Below are 17,371 nucleotides of genomic sequence, written 5' to 3'. Positions count from 1 at the left end.
TCGTGTAGTGCAGCAGCAGCGCATAGGAAGGCGTAGGACCCAACCGTATTCACACCAAGAAAGCAAATGAGCAAGTGGGACCCAGCCCAGAAACGGCAATTATGCCACAAACCTCACACTTGTGTTCTGTTGCTGACCAGTTTTTTGCTCCCAAAAAGTGCAGACTTTTTTTCCTCTTTTTTTTTTTTTTTTTTTTTTTTTTGAAGCTCTCCCACAAATACAGAAAAATAATGCCCAGGATTCCTGGCTATGTTTGCCGACTCGCTAATTGCCATCCTTAATATGTTGTTTTGTTTGTGACTTTTGTTCCTCTGTCTCTCTCTTCTTCTTCTTCTTTTCTCTTTTCTTCTGTTTTCGTACGTATAGTGGAGACGGATTATTGGGGCCGTTTGCTTTTAACTTTTTGTGTAGTCAAAATCTTTATACCAAACAACTTTGGTCACTGTCAAGTAGTGGCCTATTTATGTGCTTATTTGGCTCTCTTTGCCATTTGGGTTTCCCGTTTTGCGCTTCAAAACTCCAATTCGGATGTGTGTTTTGGCGCTCACAGCCTTCTCTTCAGTTTCTTAGCGGGATTTTGCACCAGTATACTCTTCCAGGTTCGGAACTTTGCTTCTATTTTTGCCTTTTTCCCACCTGGGTTTTTTGTTATGTTTTGGTTGCTAAGAGAAGAGAGAAGAATGGATTCTTAAATGTGGCAATGGGACTAGAATTTAGGACATAAGAATTTTTGTTTTCTCATTTTTTCTCAGAAAAGAAAATTTCCCATCCATTTGTTTATCCTGGCAACCCAAAAGAGGGCGTTCAATTTTTTTACAGCTTTTGGTGTTTTTAAGGATTGGGTGTCGTTTACTTTTTGTGCGTTTTCTTTCAATTTTGTATGGATTTGGAGTATTGGTGAAGATTCAGACAAAATGCTCTTTTATGCAGTTGGTGTTGGTGTACACTGTACAGAAGTATGGAATACCATTTTTTTATCTTTTATTTATTTATTTATTTTATTTCTCCTTATTATTTATATATTGATATTCCTCTCTGAGATAGTTGCAGAAACGTGGCCAGCACTAACCTGTTTTATGTTGCGTGTTTTGTTTATTCTTACACATAATGTTGTGTAGGCATAACTATTGGTTCCCAAAATAGCGGTTTTAGTACAGATTTTTTATCCTTTTTTCTTTCATGAGTTTCAAATAGGAAAAAAGTGCTTGTTTTATGGATTAAAGAACTTCTTTTTCAAAAGGTTTGATATACTAAGTTGTCCTATTATTTTGACTTTTGGTCTCCTAATCTGCATCTTTGATGAGTATTGAACTGATAATCCTTTGTTTTTGAATTTTTAGGCCCTATTTTTTGCAGTTTATGGGCATCATGACTGCATCTACTCGGCTCATTCCTAGAGAATCATCCAATTTTGATGAGGTTTCTATGCATCAGAGCTTGCTCTTCTCGGACAGTCTTCAGGTACACTTACATTTCTGTTTAAATTTTTATCTATTGTGTCTCAAACACGCTAGCTTATCATTTTATTATTGCACATGTATTTTCAGGATTTGAAGAATTTGAGAACACAATTATACTCAGCCGCGGAGTATTTTGAACTGTCTTACACAAATGATGACCAAAAACAGATGTGAGTATACTTGATTCATCACAGTGGTGTTTTTGAAGTATTTCCCTTTTGACTAAAAGTCCTGTTTTGTGCAGAGTGGTGGAGACGTTGAAAGATTATGCTATTAAAGCACTTGTAAATACAGTAGATCATTTAGGTTCCGTGAGTTATAAGGTTAACGATATCCTGGACGAGAAGGTCGATGAAGTTTCTGGAACAGAACTTCGGGTATCTTGCATTGAACAGGTTAGCTTCAATTTTATCTAAACCATGATCTAAATAGGTAGTCTACAAATTTGACAGGCATGGCAGATTTGCTATTTTTCAACCAAAACAAAACTAGATTTCAACAGGCACTGATAATTTTATTTTTATTTGGTTTGTTAGAGGCTAAGAACTTGCCAAGAATACATTGATCATGAGGGCCTCATCCAGCAGTCGTCGGTCATAAACACTCCAAAGTACCACAAGCGGTACATCTTACCAGGCAAGCACATACTTCTCACATATATACTCTTATAGAAGTATCCATATTCATTGTGTATTTCTAGTCTTGTTTTAGAATGAAAATAAATGAATTCTTATGCTTACTCATCCGTGTCCAGTTGGGGAGACTATCCGTGGTGCCAACCGCAATAAATCGAAATACCAAGGATGCAGCCTCGATGATGAAGATGACTGGCATCAGTTTAGGAATGGTAAGGTGTTTTCTTATCTCCTATTCGTTTTATTGCATATTACTTGGCGGAGAATTTGACACACTCTTGGTTCTTTCTCGTCCCTAAAGCTGTTCGAGCTACAATTAGAGAAACCCCACCAACTACTACTACTACAGCCAGGTAAAGGACAATGTTGAAATGAGTTGATCTGCTTATTTAATCTTACCGCATTATTTCGATTGTTTTAATACTGTGTCATAACTTTTGCAGTAAAGGGCGCTCTCCATCTCCTTCTCCACAAACTTCCCAGAAACCTGGAGTTTTTTCTTTTACTTCTACAATGCCTAAAAAAGAATTAGGTGTTTGTTCATTTCAAATAATTTTCTTTCATACTCTGTTTTAATCATTCTAATGGTTTTCTGATAATAATGTTTGCTTGTGAATCAGACAAGAGATCAGTTTCGCCTCACCGGTTTCCACTTTTACGTTCTGGATCACTCTCAAGTAGACCGGTGACACCAAGCTCTCGGTCAACTACCCCAAACTCGAGCAGGCCGACGACTCCAAATCCATCAAACACACGAAGAAGGGTAAGTTGTGGATAATAATCGTACTGAAATCTTATACGACACCAGGATGACATGTTTAGACTCTAGAGTCGAGCAATTTTATTCAATGCCACCATCCCTTCTCTTGATTCTGTGTAAATTTATTTTTCCTTTCCTTCATGGATTCTCATAATCTGAACTTTGAGCTTGTCATGTATCTTATAGTACCCTTCGGAGCCTCGGAAATCAGCTTCAATGCGATTACATGCTGATAGGGAAAATGGCAGAGAGGTTGAGCAGTACCCCAGCAAAAGTAAGCGTCTACTCAAGGCCTTGCTTAGCCGACGTAAGTCGAAGAAAGATGACATGCTATACACTTACTTGGATGAATACTGAGAAAATAGACAGTGGTGAAAGGAAAGGAAATGAAGCCACAGGAGGAGGGAAAAATGACTGCATAATTTTGCTCTCAGCTTTCCCCTTCTATACGTATCTTGTACTATTTCTTTTGAGAGTGATAGCGTGATATGAAATGTTTGTTCTTTTCTTTAGATTTGGTATCATCTTGTACCATTTCACATTTATCGCGAGTAATGTGCTTTTTATATAGTTGGTACTAAGTATGCAGTGAATCTGTCTGTAATTTGCTTCATCTATAATAGAGAAATGGGCAGTTTGCAGTGTCCACTCATCTTTGGATTCCTTACCCGAGATGGAAACCTAACTCTCTTGGAAAGTCTTTGTTCGATGTAACATTTCGATGTAAATAAGTCAATAACAAATTTCAGTCACAATAAAGTCACCATCTAGGATAGTTGACTTAATTTCTACCCCCTTAAAGACTAATGCTTGTCTTATTGATCCCTTGTTACAATTTAAGATAATTATTATTAGTGCCCCTAAAATTTAAGGTCATTCTCAGTTTGTCAACTTTAAAAATTCTCATTTTACCTATTGAATTTTAAATTGTTCCCACTGAACTCATTTTGTTATAATTTTTATTAAAATTAGATAGAAAAAAATAAGAATATTGCAATCACGTGATTTTTCTATTTGAATTTCTATTAAAAATAAACATATAAAAACATGGCCACACTTGAGTCCTTTTTTAGTTTGAATTTTCCAAAATTTCTTACAAAAAGGAATAAATAGGACAAATTTAAAATTCAGAGGATAAAGTGAAAGTTTTAAAATTTAGAGGGCAAAATGAGAATGACTCTTAAAACTTAAGAGGCACCAATAAGATTAAATCAACAATTAATGAATACCGTTACCTTAATAATGCTACACCAGAATCCCTTCAAAATAATAATAATAATGCTACACTAAAATCATATAAAATAAATAAATGTTACAATTTAAAGAAACTTGATAAGGTTTGATAGTTTTGAATTATACAATACCCCCATTCCTTTTACAAAAATTCTATTATAGGCACTGAAAAATAACTTGCCGGTAGAATTTTATTTTAAGCCATTAAATTTGTATAAGAAACTGCTAGTTTTGTTTATTTTTCGTTTTAATATGATTTTAATCAAATCTAAACTTAGAAAGCTACTTTTTAAGCCTACCCACACAATTAACATTAACGTTGCCTTTCAAAAAGGCTTTAACTAGTAGAGTTTCGTTTTACTTTCTGGTTTCTTGTTCTTGAAGAAATAGGATATCATTGTTTTACATGCATTCTCAGTCATTACAATACCACGAGATCATTTACTATATGTTAAAGTATAAAACTATTATTAGCCCACCTTTTAAAAGCTTAAGCTTTTATGATGAAATGGTAAACTAACATGGTATCAGAGCGTGAGGTCTTAGATTCAACCCCCGTAATTACACTCTTTATCCCCATTTAAAATTGTCATCATGTATTAAGTCTTTAATATATCTCGAGCTTAAATATTCACGTGTTGGGCTTTCTAATTAATTTACCCACACGATTGCCCATTGTCCAGCCCACACGTGAGGGAGAGTGTTAAAGTATAAAACTATTGTTAGCCCACCTCCTAACAGCTTAACTTTTGGGATGAATTAGTAAACTAACACTACAAACCATCAATTTTATGTCTACTTAATTAAGTACCCTTTCTAATCATTTCTTAAGAGACAAAAACTATGCAATTAATAGCTGTTCATGTTTCTAAGAAGGTTTATTCCAAAAAAGCAGCTCATCATGACAAGGAAAGACTAACCCATTCGGAAAGCAATAGGCAGCGACCAAAAAAGAAAAAAGAACAATAACCACATAGCAAAATTAGAATGAGAATCCCCGCCTATAAAGATAAATAAATTCAGAAACACCAATGGTTGATCAATGTTGCAGCTCTTTCCATGTGAGATCCAGAGTCTGCTAACTAGGAAAGAATGCAAGGTCGTTTTTCTGTCACAATTTCATTCCTTTTCCGAATTCTTCAATCGTTTTTGTGGCAAGAATAAGAACGTCAACAAAAGCGCTATATGACGCACGAAGAAATCTCGCTTCAACTGCCTCAAAATGCCTGTGTTAAATGAAAAAAGAGAGTAATTGAGCATATTGAAGATGAGATATAATCCCTAAGAACAAGAGTTCAAAGAAGATTGACCATATCAAACTCATTCAGAGTGAACGGGGTTTTCTACTTTGATTAAAGTAACAAAAAGTTCAGAACAAAAACAGATAGATATAAGCAGACATATTGAATTATAGTGCAGTAGACAAAATCATGTAGCTGTTCAGGTCAATTTACTAAATAATGTCGTGTTTACTGTTCTTAGAATCATTAGCGTGATCCTCATTCTTCAAAGAAGCATCCAAGTTCAAACCCTTATTTATTCATTTTTCCAAGGTTTCTTACACCGAAAGCTTTCCATTTGAGACCGTCATCTCCCTTTTTACTTTATCCGGCTGCAACTGCAATTAGGAGAGAAATTCTAATAAGAAAATCAGATGTATGAACAGTCCAAATCTCATCCACTGAATGAGGTTTAAAAACGATCTCATCTGCCGAAACTTCTTTCAGCTTTTATCATATGGCAGCTGACAACCATTTTTTTCTTTCAACGGCTTAGATCGTATTATAGATCTGCTGTTAAGTTTCTGACAAAAGATGAATTGAGAATCATGAGAATTACCTCCTTATCGACAGCTAGTGCAGCAAAGACTATTGAACTATTCTCGTCGGACTGATAATCCACTTCCAAATCACTGCAGAGCAAGTTTCATACTTTTATCGATCTTTCGTTCAAAGGACAGAGAACTCGGAGGCGAACAGATGGTAACAACAATAAAAGCTGAATCAAAGAACTTTATTTTTCTTATATGTTATCCTTCCTAATCGCGTCTCGTGTTTAATAGAGCAGACTGAAAATGAAAAATCCATATAGCCGACCCCAATTAATTTGGGATTAAGGCTTGTATTTGTTATTATTATTGTTGTTATCCTTCCTAATCGCACTTAAAAAAATAAAAAATAAAAAAAATCTTTTCCCAATTGTTTCAAGTACTAAAAGCTTGTTCTAGCAACAAAGTCAATACTATTACTAACATAACTATACCATATTGCTCTTGTGCTAGTTCAATCTTCAAAAAATCTAAAACGATCCAAGAATTTTCCTTGAATTTTACTTTTGAATTCAGCTTTAGCTCTTTAACAAGACTAGACGATTATATGAGCTATTCTCGTTGCAAAGCATTAACAACATAAGACATCATTTGAAGAACTGGAAAATGTCAAGCAACGACGATTTCGAAACAGCAAAGGGCAAGCAAAAATATTCCACTAAAGATTTCAAAACAACAAAACTCAATTAAAAAAAAAAAAAGAACATTAAGATTTCAAAACATCAAAACTCAATAAAAAAGGAAGCAAGAACTCCCATATTATAAACATGTAAAATAACCGGATGGATTGAATTCCGGGCACTTTTCTTTTAAACTTTTCTTGGACATTAAGAGGATCTGAACACATTTCTGGATTGACCGATTGAAAATCAACAGATAACCCAAAAAGAAAAAAAAAATCCAAACTTCATTATGGAAAGACCTATAAATGGCCAAACAAGTTACACTATAAGAAAGAAAAGAGTAATAAATTCATATTCGACTCAAACCCATATTAGCATGGCCTTAAAAATCTCTACTTTATCTGTCCGTGTGGATTGGAAAGGCATATAAAAAAAGAGCCAAATGAAAATTATGAGAGTTTGTGAAATTAAAAGGACTAAAAAAACTTAATTTTGTGAGAGAGATTACTAACCAGCTGAATTCCCATTTGTCCGGTACAACTGAAGCAGCCATTGAAGCGCCTCTGAGGTTTGAGCTGACTGACACACGAAGCGGGAAAGTAGGGCTGCCCCAGTGGGCGCTTGATATTGAAGATGAAGGAGGTAAAGGACGGGCTTATCACGTGCGGGTCACGTGATACAGATAGCCAATCATCTCAAAACCATGTCACCATAATATTTATCAGTTGTGGGCTGTGACCTATCACTGCGTTGACTGTAGTCTGTTCGTAACGGGCACAAGCACAATGACCACGTTCATCCGACACGTCGTTTCACTTATTTGAATGATTGATTTAGGAATATAACGGATTTTTTTAGGAAGAAATTTAAAAAAAGTTATTTTTTTTATGGATGCTATGCTTAATTTTTGATATATTTTAGTAACTATTGTCTCATAATCTACCGACAACATTGCATAAATCTGGCTATTTTCTTTATTATCACTACATCATTTATTAAAATAGAGGAAGAAAAAAACTATTTCTTTTTCTATTCTTTTAAGTTGTAAGTCTTTTGTTTTCTTTTAACATTCTTGATGTTGGTAATTGGTGTCCTAAAATTTATTGCCCTTGAAATAGAAAAACGAGATGTGGTTCTCAAGTTTTTATTTTATTTTATCTTATTTTATAATATTGTTCATCTGTATATGTTTTGATTGTTGTTGAGAGGTTTTTTGTTTTAAGTTAGGAAAGAAATTTCTTTTATATATTGAAAGTTAAATGCAAGTTAGAAGTTTCATTTATAGGTAGAAGCGACATGTTGTTTAAGAAAGTAATTTCGTTGTCACTTAAAGCTTTGTTGTCGTTTCAGAAGAAAAATTACGTCGTTAGATCATTATCCTTTTCTTAATGTAGTCGTCGATTCTTGCGTCGAACGACTACGTCAAATGAATAGCATGTCATCTTGATGTCAAAACTCGTAAACGGCGCGTTGTCAGCCTTGTTATGTCTTGCTGTCGTTTATGGAAACACAACTCGTAGTCATTCTTATTTATTTATTTTTATTTAAGTAAAGGTTTCCAATTTTGTTTTAGGATTTCAAATGTTTGATAAACAGAATACTTTTATTGTCTTAAAATTTGTTGCCCTTTAAGCAGAAAACTGGCACGAGATTTAAAACGACGTCCTCTTTGTAGTCAAAGAGTTTTCTGTCGTTTGTAATTTGCAAGCTTGCTGCTTTCTTTCTTTCTTTCTTTCTTTTTTTTTTTTTGCTGCTATTTATTTGTAAAACTATTAGATCATAGTTAAGAAGTACTCTGCTTTAAATCAATGAAACGACACGTCTTTTTAACATAATTTTGTTGTCGTTTCCCTTTATATAAAGGACGTGTCGTTTGTCTTTTAAAATCTTGCTGTCGTTTATATGAATGAAATGCCGCGTTTCTGTCGTTTTCTTCCCCGTGCCCCCCAATTCGTTTCGAGTATAGTAATCGAGTTTAGTGAATTAACAATGGTGGGGACTTGAACAGAGTCAGTGGAGGCATAATGGTATATTCCAATGGTATATTTGCCTTTCTGACTTGTTCTTATTGCTTCAAAGGGTATCTTACTCAGCACAATAACAGAATCTTCTTCTTTTCACTTTCTCCTCCTGAGCCTCTCTTATAACTTATTTGCTTTGCTAAACATCGCCAACCGATCAGAGAACCGCCACAGAGAAAGACCTTCCCCTCTCAGAGTCAGAAAAAAGTGCAGGTACATTCTCCTCTCTCTCTCTCTCTCTCTCTCTCTCTCTCTCTCTCTCTATTTTGCTCTTATATTTCTCTTATATGACTATCATCAGTATGACAACTCTGGTGAGACTCTTGCATGAAGGAACCTGCAGTTATATGCAAATCTAGCGTGCTCGGTTTTTCTTGAAAGTTAAAACTGTTTAGTAAAGACTCGTTTAGCTAGTTGATTTGAGTTTTTAATTTTGGTTTGAATTTTTAATTTGAGTTAATATGTAATTTTATTTGAGAATTTTCCCCTCTCAGAGTCAGAAAAAAGTGCAGGTACATTCTCCTCTCTCTCTCTCTCTCTCGTATTTAAAGTTATTTTGCTCTTATATTTCTCTTATATGACTATCATCAGTATGACAACTCTGGTGAGACTCTTGCATGAAGGAACCTGCAGTTATATGCAAATCTAGCGTGCTCGGTTTTTCTTGAAAGTTAAAACTGTTTAGTAAAGACTCGTTTAGCTAGTTGATTTGAGTTTTTAATTTTAGTTTGAATTTTTAATTTGAGTTAATATGTAATTTTATTTGAGAATTTTTTACTGTAATAAAAAAATTAGATGTGACTGTTTCTGAAATTTTTTACTGTAGTAAAATTTAAATTATTAACTCGAATCGTTAAAATGAACGAGACCTGAATCAATTTTACTGTAATAAAAAAATTAGATGTGACTGTTTCTGAAATTTTTTACTATAGTAAAATTTAAATTATTAACTCGAATCGTTAAAATGAATGGGACCTGAATCAGAATAATTGAATTAATATGATATGCCTCTTACAGGAGGATTGATATTCAATATTCCTTGATTTCTAAACATTTTTGGGGGAAAAAAAAAGAGGAAAATAAATGCATCACATGGAATTTTTTTTTTTTAATTTTTCCCTTTTCCTTTTTGGGACTGAGTGCATGTTATACGCTTATGGTTAGACGTCTTAGTCCTCTCGGATTTTCTTGGTGCTTTAGTGTGAAAAGCTTGACTTATCGATTGAATGTTCAATACAGTTGGCCATGTTGTAGCACTAGAGGCTACGAACTAGGAAAGTTGATGGAACTAGACTGTTCACCTGGTATGATGATCACTAAATAACATATCGAATTATTTTCTTCGTTGATACATTCAATAAGAATGTTGCATTGTAGGGATAGTGAAGAGTGTTCTTTATTCTGTCATGTCAATATAGCCCTTTTCCTACTCCATTTGGAGATGAGATCTGTATATATTCATCGTCTTAGATACAAATAGTGTATGTTAGCATCGTGATCTGCTCAAGGCCTAGGCAATTCAAGGGAAAAGGAAATTTGATCTCCCTAACAATGCCTTGGTGATTGCTCCCTGTCCCCCCCGCCTTCAACGCAAATGCTCGTGAACTTTCTTTTGTTAGTCAAACACTGGTTTTTCGGACAGTCTCATGTCGTCTTCAAGTATCATTAACTGCTTACATCACGTTCAGCTGCACCATTAGAGTGACAGGCCAACAAAACCCCTAGAGAAAAGAAATAGTTGTTTAGCTTATATCTTAGCAAACATGCAGCTTAACTGAATGAAAATCTTGGTACCAGGAAAAAAAAAAAAAGAAAAAGAAAGAAAAGAAAGAACTTACTGGTGAAAAACAGGGGTTGACTATAGGCTTCATGTCAGCGAAGATCCAACTCTCACTGGCTTCAATCTTCTCAAAGTCTTATTTGCAAACTCAAATGTCAGAACAAAGAGTCCAAAAAGGTATAAAAGGCATAGGTGTAATTTTTCTAACATGTTAGACATGAAAGAGACATTGCTTCCTCCTTCTGTATTTGTTCTGATATGTGACGGTCTTATTGCCATCCATCCTGATAAAATAGAACATTTCAGCAAGGCAGAACGTAGAATTTAATGCTGTAATGCTGGGCATAGGAATGCATTGACATTTGCCCGCTTAACCAGATTGATGTTGTCTTATATTTTGTCCAAGGTCAGCCATCACGACAACCTTATTATGAAATCACCACTAGGCACTATTCTAGGTCTTGTAAACTACTACTTACCAGATCTTTTGTTGGGCAAATTTGTCCATTCATGTGGGTTTATCTTCATTTTTGAAGCGTCAATCAACTCAATAAGAGCTTTGTTAATCTGAAATGAAATGAAAAGTATTCAGGTTTCATTTCACGGTTAAGCATGAGTAAACAAAATCAGACTGTAAATCCTGATATAGCTCCCGAGTCCAGAGCAAATAAAGAATATAAGCGACATCCAATATGGTTAAGATTCAAACATTTTCAGAGACAAATTAATGCTTACCTCTTCGGTTCTCTCATGGCTCACCAGATGCCCTCCAGGAAGATCTACCATTCTAGCAACAGGATACAGTTTCTCTGCTAGTCTCCGTGCATAATATATCTGAGCAATGACATCATACCTACATATCCAAAAAGAAAGCGCAAACTTTGAATTCAGTGAATTGAAAAGACAACAAAGCTAAGTTTAACCTAAGACTAAGAACTCAACATTACATCTAGTTGTAACTTTATACATGCCTTCCAATTCACACGACCAATACTAATCGTGCATACATGACTTTAGATATGCTTTTTCCAATACACCGAAGGCAATCACATAGCAATCATGAATAGGCATGACGAACGAGATCCAGAAGTTGTGGTATGTATGAACAAGATAAGGGGAATTGGGGCAAAGGGAAGAAAAATGATGATTAATAGTTGAATGCAAGTCAATGCATGTGTATACATATACATGACTTGTCATTCTATATCCATTTTCCCATCTCATGCTCGAACATTTTAAAACATTGTCTTGATTGATATTTCATATAAAAAAAATCTGAGCATTCAGAAATTTATGCATCGTATGTTACACACTTTGAATATAGCTCAAGGAAAAAGAAGAAAATTGACGAGTTCTCCATTAGAATTCAGAAAGTAAGATTATCACCTGCCATGAATGACTGAAACTAAAAACCCAGCAGATCGAATCAATTCAATTTCTGTTCGTGTCATTTTATGCGTCCAGCATGCATTCACTTGACCTTCAAAACCATGATTAGACTGCATTCCTGTTGATGATATAGCTTTCACATATTCCTGCAGATGACGTGATTTTAGGTCAAATAATAAGAAAGCAGGTCTATTTATCACCTTCCGCTTCCAATGTAGTTATTATGGGACAGTCTGCAAAAGAGTTACTTATTCTTACTTGATATAAGATCGCTCTTCTTGTGGTGGATCCAACATATTCCTCAAGATATTCCTGCACGTTATTTTATCAGTGAAATGGTGAGAGTTGCTCCTGCTACTTTGAAATTTGAATGATTTGCTCTACTCTATTGGTTATAGTAGAGAGATCATGGATAACAAAATGACTGACTGATACAAGAGAAATAACAAATGAGACAGATAGATTGAAGAGCAATATTAACCTTCGAGTAGTGGGTATCCAAGTCAACAGCAGCCCTCTCCTCAGGAGTCTTTGCCTTTAAGAAACGGATCGCAATGGATAGTGTTTGTCTGTTAAGCTGCAAGAAGATAACTTTAATATCTCTCCACTACAAGTTCAACAGTAAAAAATAAATGCAGTTTTTGCCTTTCTGGTTTACGGCTAACCATCGGCAATTATTTAACGTAGACCAGGTTATAGCAACAAATTAAAAGAGAACTTTAATACTATAAAATCTTATTGAAGGATATTGTCTCTGCAGCAGGTTTATCTCTCATTTTGCTAATACAAGATCTCAACTCATTATCATCCAATTTACTTTTGATCTTTATAACTGTACCATTAATAGGAAATCGGGGTTTAAAAGATATCTTAGAAGACAAAGCTTTCACACCTAGCGCAAGCACAACCAAATCCGATCAGAAGCTTGATCGTTTATGGTCATACCATGTCATACGCTTCCAATTTCAATAACGAAGATAGATTAAAATGGTGAAATGTTCCCGGGCCATATGGATAAGCAGGACGTTTGAGTAGGGTTATAACTGGCCTTTGAGTTGGGTAAAGTGAGAATTTAAGAATACAGATATACACTCACATCCAATTTATTGATCGTACTTTTCCACGAAACATGTATCCATTCGCAAAACCAATATAAGCATTGTTCTTTATAAAGAGAAGTGTAGAATGTAGACGATTCCCAACTGGTCGGTGTGAAAAAATTAAAAGAAAAAAATACCTTTGGAAAACATTCAAAACCTCCACCCGTTACATTTAGCAAAGCCAATGACAACACTCTTTCGGGAACCATTGCTGCTACTTTGGATGCTATCATAGCTCCTGTATTCATAGCAAAACTTCAAGTAAGATAGCAGAATTGAACATGTATATGAAAAGTAGTTCAACCACGGAATGAGTAAATTCAGCTTAAATTTCCCAATCAAGGATACGAACAAAGTACAGTTGACGGACTTACCCATTGAATGACCAAAAATATGGGCATTTGTCCAACCCAAATGATCCAACAAAGCAATGGCGTCCTTTGCCATAATTCTTGTTCTGCATCAGAGGATCGCACAACATTTTGGAAACCTCAGTCTCTTTTGACTTAAACATGTGACTTGCATGTTTATAAGTATGTAAGTGCATCCATAAATAACCTATTGTGTTATTTTAACTCATAAAACTAATCTACTTCAACTGAGCAACAGTAGGGATACCAATAGTAGGAGCATTTAGCAGTGCCGTTGTTCCTAGCGTCTCTCTACAATAAAGTAGGGAGTTTTTTTGGTAGGACCAAAAAAAAGAAAAAAAAAACTATTGTTAATTCTCATTTTTCAGCCATTAGATATGTATCAAAAATTGTCTCTTCTGCGTACTTTTTTAATCTGATATAATTTTAACTAGATCTCACAGTCAAAAATTGGCCTTATCAATAGGAAAGCCTACAGGAGAAAGTCCCAATAAAATATCTCTCAACTTAACTGGTCTCAATGATTCCTTTCCCTAGATTTTCCACATTCAAACAGAATAAAATCAAATGTGTCATGATCGGGAAAAATTGGACACTTTTTTCTTTATTCTGCACAAAATTTAAAAGGCAAAAGCTTCCCATTTAGCAGAGCAATTTCGGTCTAATTAGAGACCTTAACTTCATCTAAAGAAAACTTTAAGACTCAAATGGGAGGAAATGAAGCACTGAAATGGTAACACGAAACCTTTACACATAAACATCCATAAAATGTAAATGTGGATACACAAAGCAAACTACTAACAGAAGAAGACAATGCAACCAAAACCGATTTAAGCACATTAGATTTTAACAAACAAATTCGAAGAAAGCAAATGCAAATAAGCGTACAATCACATCAGCTCTACGGAATAATGAGGGAGAAAGAAATAGGAACTAAAATTCCGAGAAACTAATTCAAAATGGAAGATTATTTTGCTCGGAACATCGAAACTCACGTATATTCAGACTTTTTGGTGGGGACAGAGCTCCGGCCCATGCCGCGATTATCAAAGGCACAAACCTCGATACCGTCGCCGCCACAACCAGCCTCATTGTCGCATAATTCACCGGTCGTCGTCTCATCGGCGTCGTTGGGCTTATCGGAGCCCGTCAGTCCCTTGATTTGTGGGCCCCATGACTCGTGAGTTCCAGCCAATCCTGACCGTTTATTGAAATCAAAGAATCAGAAAACCGAGACGAATTCAACGAAAACCTAATTCAGAAGAATTCTGACGAGAAAAAAGATCGAAAATTTGAAAATTAGACGAGCGAACCTATAATGAGGAGAACCTTGGTCGGTCCGCAACCGTACGTTCTGTAGAAAATCTTGATTCCATTGTTGAGCTGCGAGTTCAGGCTGGTTTTCTGCGACGCGACCTCGCAATAAGGCATCGTCTTCTTCAACGGTAGAGAGAGAAACTAGAGAGAGAGAGAGAGGTTGTTAATGGTTCTGTGTCTGATTCCGAATCCAGAAAGCGAAAGGGAAACTGGGTTTTGCGTTTGGGCTGGCATTTTATAGTGGATGTCAGAATGTGGACCAGTAGAGGTTGCGCGGGACCACGTGGCGGATAAGGAGTGGTAGCTGCCACACAGGATGGTCGGCTACGTGGTCAAAGTCAACAAACGCGATGATATTATGGTGGTGGTGGGATTTTTTTATTTTTTTTTATTTTTTTGGTTGGAGTTGGCCCTTGGAGGAAGACTCTAGGAAGGAAAAGTAATATGAACGGTGGATTTTACGCACTGGAATCATATGCTTTTTATTTTTTGTTCTTGTTTTTGATAAGTTGTGTTTTTTTTTTTTTATTATTGTTGTTTGTTTTTTAGTTATATTTTAGAATCTTCTCTTGATTTTGAGGAAGATGGCGACTTTGTTACATTGACTAATTTCATGAACCATACAAACTAATTTCATATTACATATATTATTACTTTTTGAACAATTGATGATGGTGTTGGATTAATTAAATGCTTTTTGGTGGAGTAATTCATGCCATGGGGGTTGTTTTATAGGAAAAAAAAAATGGGGCAGTACTTATTGATAAAAAAAATTGATAATTAGTTATGGGGAGGAAGCTTTCATTATCAATTAGGCAAACTTTAAAATGGGCGTGTGCCTTTTTTATTTTTTTTATTTTTTGAGGGGAAAACTTGCTTTTAATCGTGTGCCTTAATTGACAAACCAAAAAAGTCGTAGACTTTGAAAAGCTCGAGTCTAAGGTTATCATCGTTTACTTCGCAGATTCGACTTTTCAATTCGAGCTGAAACGTGACATTTTCTGAGAGTTTTTCACTATAGCAGAAAAAGTTAGATGTGACATTTTCTGAGAGCTTTTTACTGTAGAAACCTAAAACTGAAAACTCGAATCGGTGAAATGACTCCCTTTAATACGGAAGGTTCTAATATGGATATAGATAAAATTAAGGTCTCATTCATTTCACCGATTTGAGTTTTACTACAATAAAAAGCTCTTAGAAACAGTCATATTTAACGTTTTTTTAACAGTAAAAAACTCTCACATATTACATCTCAACTCGAATTAAAAATTCGAATCAGCGAACTAAACGGTCTCATATAAAGATAAGATTTGTCTTTAGTTAGGTCCAACATGTTAAAAATAAAATCAATACATGTTTTCATTATTATTATTATTATTATTATTATTTATTTTTTAAATGGGTATATGTTTTTATTTTATGTAACACTAGCATGCGGGAATAAATTACTTGCTATTATGCTTTAAAAATTGTTATTACATACAATGAATTTTATGTTTACATATTATATGTAGGACATTTATGTGAATGACCAAAGTCTTTACCTATGAAAATGATATAATCAGATTTGATATCATCACGACACCAATATCGGTTCGCAAATGCATAATTTTAATTTTAGTAACTAAATATTTAAAGCTTGCAAGTATATATTATCTTTTGCAATTCCAACATTCAAATTTACAAATTATACTACTTGTAATATTGGTCTCGGGAATTCTTTTCCAGACATAATTGTTTAGTTCGCTGATTCGAGTTTTTAATTCGAGTTGAGATATGACTTTATGTGCGAGTTTTTTTACTGTAGTAAAAAAATTAAATGTGACTGTTTCTGATAGTTTTTTACTGTAATAAAACTCGAATCAGTAAAATAAACAGAAAAAAATCTCAAACATTTAAGATATATTCATACTTACAATGGTATACTTTTCTAAATTCATGGGATTCTTTACGGCATAACCCAACGATGATCCATGTTAGTTGTGAAAAACGAGAAAAACATGGAACTCCAATCCAAAATGTAGAACAAATATTTCTAGTCAGTCTCATAACGTGTAACTCAGAGCTCCACTTATTTTCAAGGAACATAATAAAAGAACAAAAAACCAAACAAGAAGAACAACAAAAATAAAATGTCATGTGGACAGTAACACGTGGGCAGATAAGAAGGTAGTTGATGACGCGTAGGATTGTCGCCTTATTATTGAGTTTGGATTGGGAATCAGACAAACAATACCTTCTTTTGTTCCAATTATACAATATCATCTCAAACATGAATGAAATATGTATAATATCACCAAATCTAAATTTTATTTCCAGAGAATTTATACTGTTTTAGCAACTTACTTTCTGAATTTTAATTTTAATAAATTGTCCTATCAACTTATAAAATTTTTGTAATATGTCTTATTTTGACGATAATTGTGTTTAAATTAATGCTCAAAAAAAGCATGTTAAACGAAAAATTCCAACATCTCAACTCAAATATAACACAAAATTTTCAATTTATCAACTTTTAATTTCTTAAATTTAACAAAAAAAATCAAACAAATTTAATAAAACGGGACACATTACAACAATTTTGTAAATTTAAGAATTGATTGTTAAAATTAAAAGTTTATGTGGACAATTTACTAAACCGCACAAGTTTGGAGGTAAATTTAGGATTGTGTGAAGTGTCATGTTTCAGAGAAGAAGATTCTTCTCAATTTGGTTTTTGTGCAGAAAAGTCATCCTTTGAACTTCTCCAGAATATAAACCCAAGTGAACGACAAGGACATAAATGGGACATTTGAGGGCCTGTGGCTCCAAATTGCATTTTTTGGGGAACTGATGTAACACATGACTTTCTTTG

At 34.5% G+C, this 17,371-nt stretch overlaps 3 protein-coding genes across 4 annotated transcripts; 1 reads left to right on the top strand and 2 right to left on the bottom strand.

The window, feature by feature from the left end:
* The first annotated feature begins 351 nt into the window (after window positions 1-351).
* LOC21395109 (protein ABIL2) lies at window positions 352-3,641 on the top strand. 2 transcript variants are annotated; one of them, XM_024174008.1, is made up of 10 exons: window positions 352-599; window positions 1,341-1,461; window positions 1,548-1,630; window positions 1,705-1,855; window positions 1,997-2,096; window positions 2,215-2,307; window positions 2,397-2,448; window positions 2,539-2,627; window positions 2,716-2,858; window positions 3,042-3,641. In XM_024174008.1, exons 2-10 carry the CDS (start codon window positions 1,360-1,362, stop codon window positions 3,210-3,212), a joined length of 984 nt encoding a protein of 327 aa, XP_024029776.1. In that variant the 5' UTR covers window positions 352-599; window positions 1,341-1,359; the 3' UTR covers window positions 3,213-3,641. The 2 variants fall into 2 exon arrangements, with proteins under 2 accessions (XP_024029776.1, XP_024029777.1); XM_024174009.1 differs by lacking the exon at window positions 352-599 and adding an exon at window positions 1,187-1,240.
* A 1,266-nt stretch (window positions 3,642-4,907) lies between these two features.
* Window positions 4,908-9,807, bottom strand: LOC112094051. Its single transcript, XM_024174017.1, has 5 exons — window positions 9,798-9,807; window positions 7,052-7,193; window positions 5,928-6,000; window positions 5,651-5,706; window positions 4,908-5,314 (listed from the first exon to the last, which is right to left on the bottom strand). The coding sequence occupies exons 1-5, from the start codon at window positions 9,805-9,807 to the stop codon at window positions 5,200-5,202; spliced, it is 396 nt and encodes a 131-aa protein (XP_024029785.1). The 3' UTR covers window positions 4,908-5,199.
* On the bottom strand, window positions 9,756-14,787 carry LOC21395108 (putative aminoacrylate hydrolase RutD). The gene is made up of 11 exons (XM_024174006.1): window positions 14,514-14,787; window positions 14,196-14,397; window positions 13,204-13,286; window positions 12,967-13,067; window positions 12,211-12,306; window positions 11,988-12,041; window positions 11,727-11,875; window positions 11,076-11,193; window positions 10,820-10,907; window positions 10,399-10,624; window positions 9,756-10,281 (listed from the first exon to the last, which is right to left on the bottom strand). Exons 1-10 carry the CDS (start codon window positions 14,629-14,631, stop codon window positions 10,428-10,430), a joined length of 1,206 nt encoding a protein of 401 aa, XP_024029774.1. The 5' UTR covers window positions 14,632-14,787; the 3' UTR covers window positions 9,756-10,281; window positions 10,399-10,427.
* Between the last annotated feature and the right edge of the window lie 2,584 nt (window positions 14,788-17,371).

The sequence above is a fragment of the Morus notabilis genome, unplaced genomic scaffold (assembly GCF_000414095.1).
Source record: "Morus notabilis unplaced genomic scaffold, ASM41409v2 Scaffold879, whole genome shotgun sequence".
NCBI lineage: Eukaryota > Viridiplantae > Streptophyta > Magnoliopsida > Rosales > Moraceae > Morus > Morus notabilis.
The sequence above is the reverse complement of the archived record's forward strand: the minus strand, read 5'-3'. Positions and strand labels throughout refer to the sequence as shown.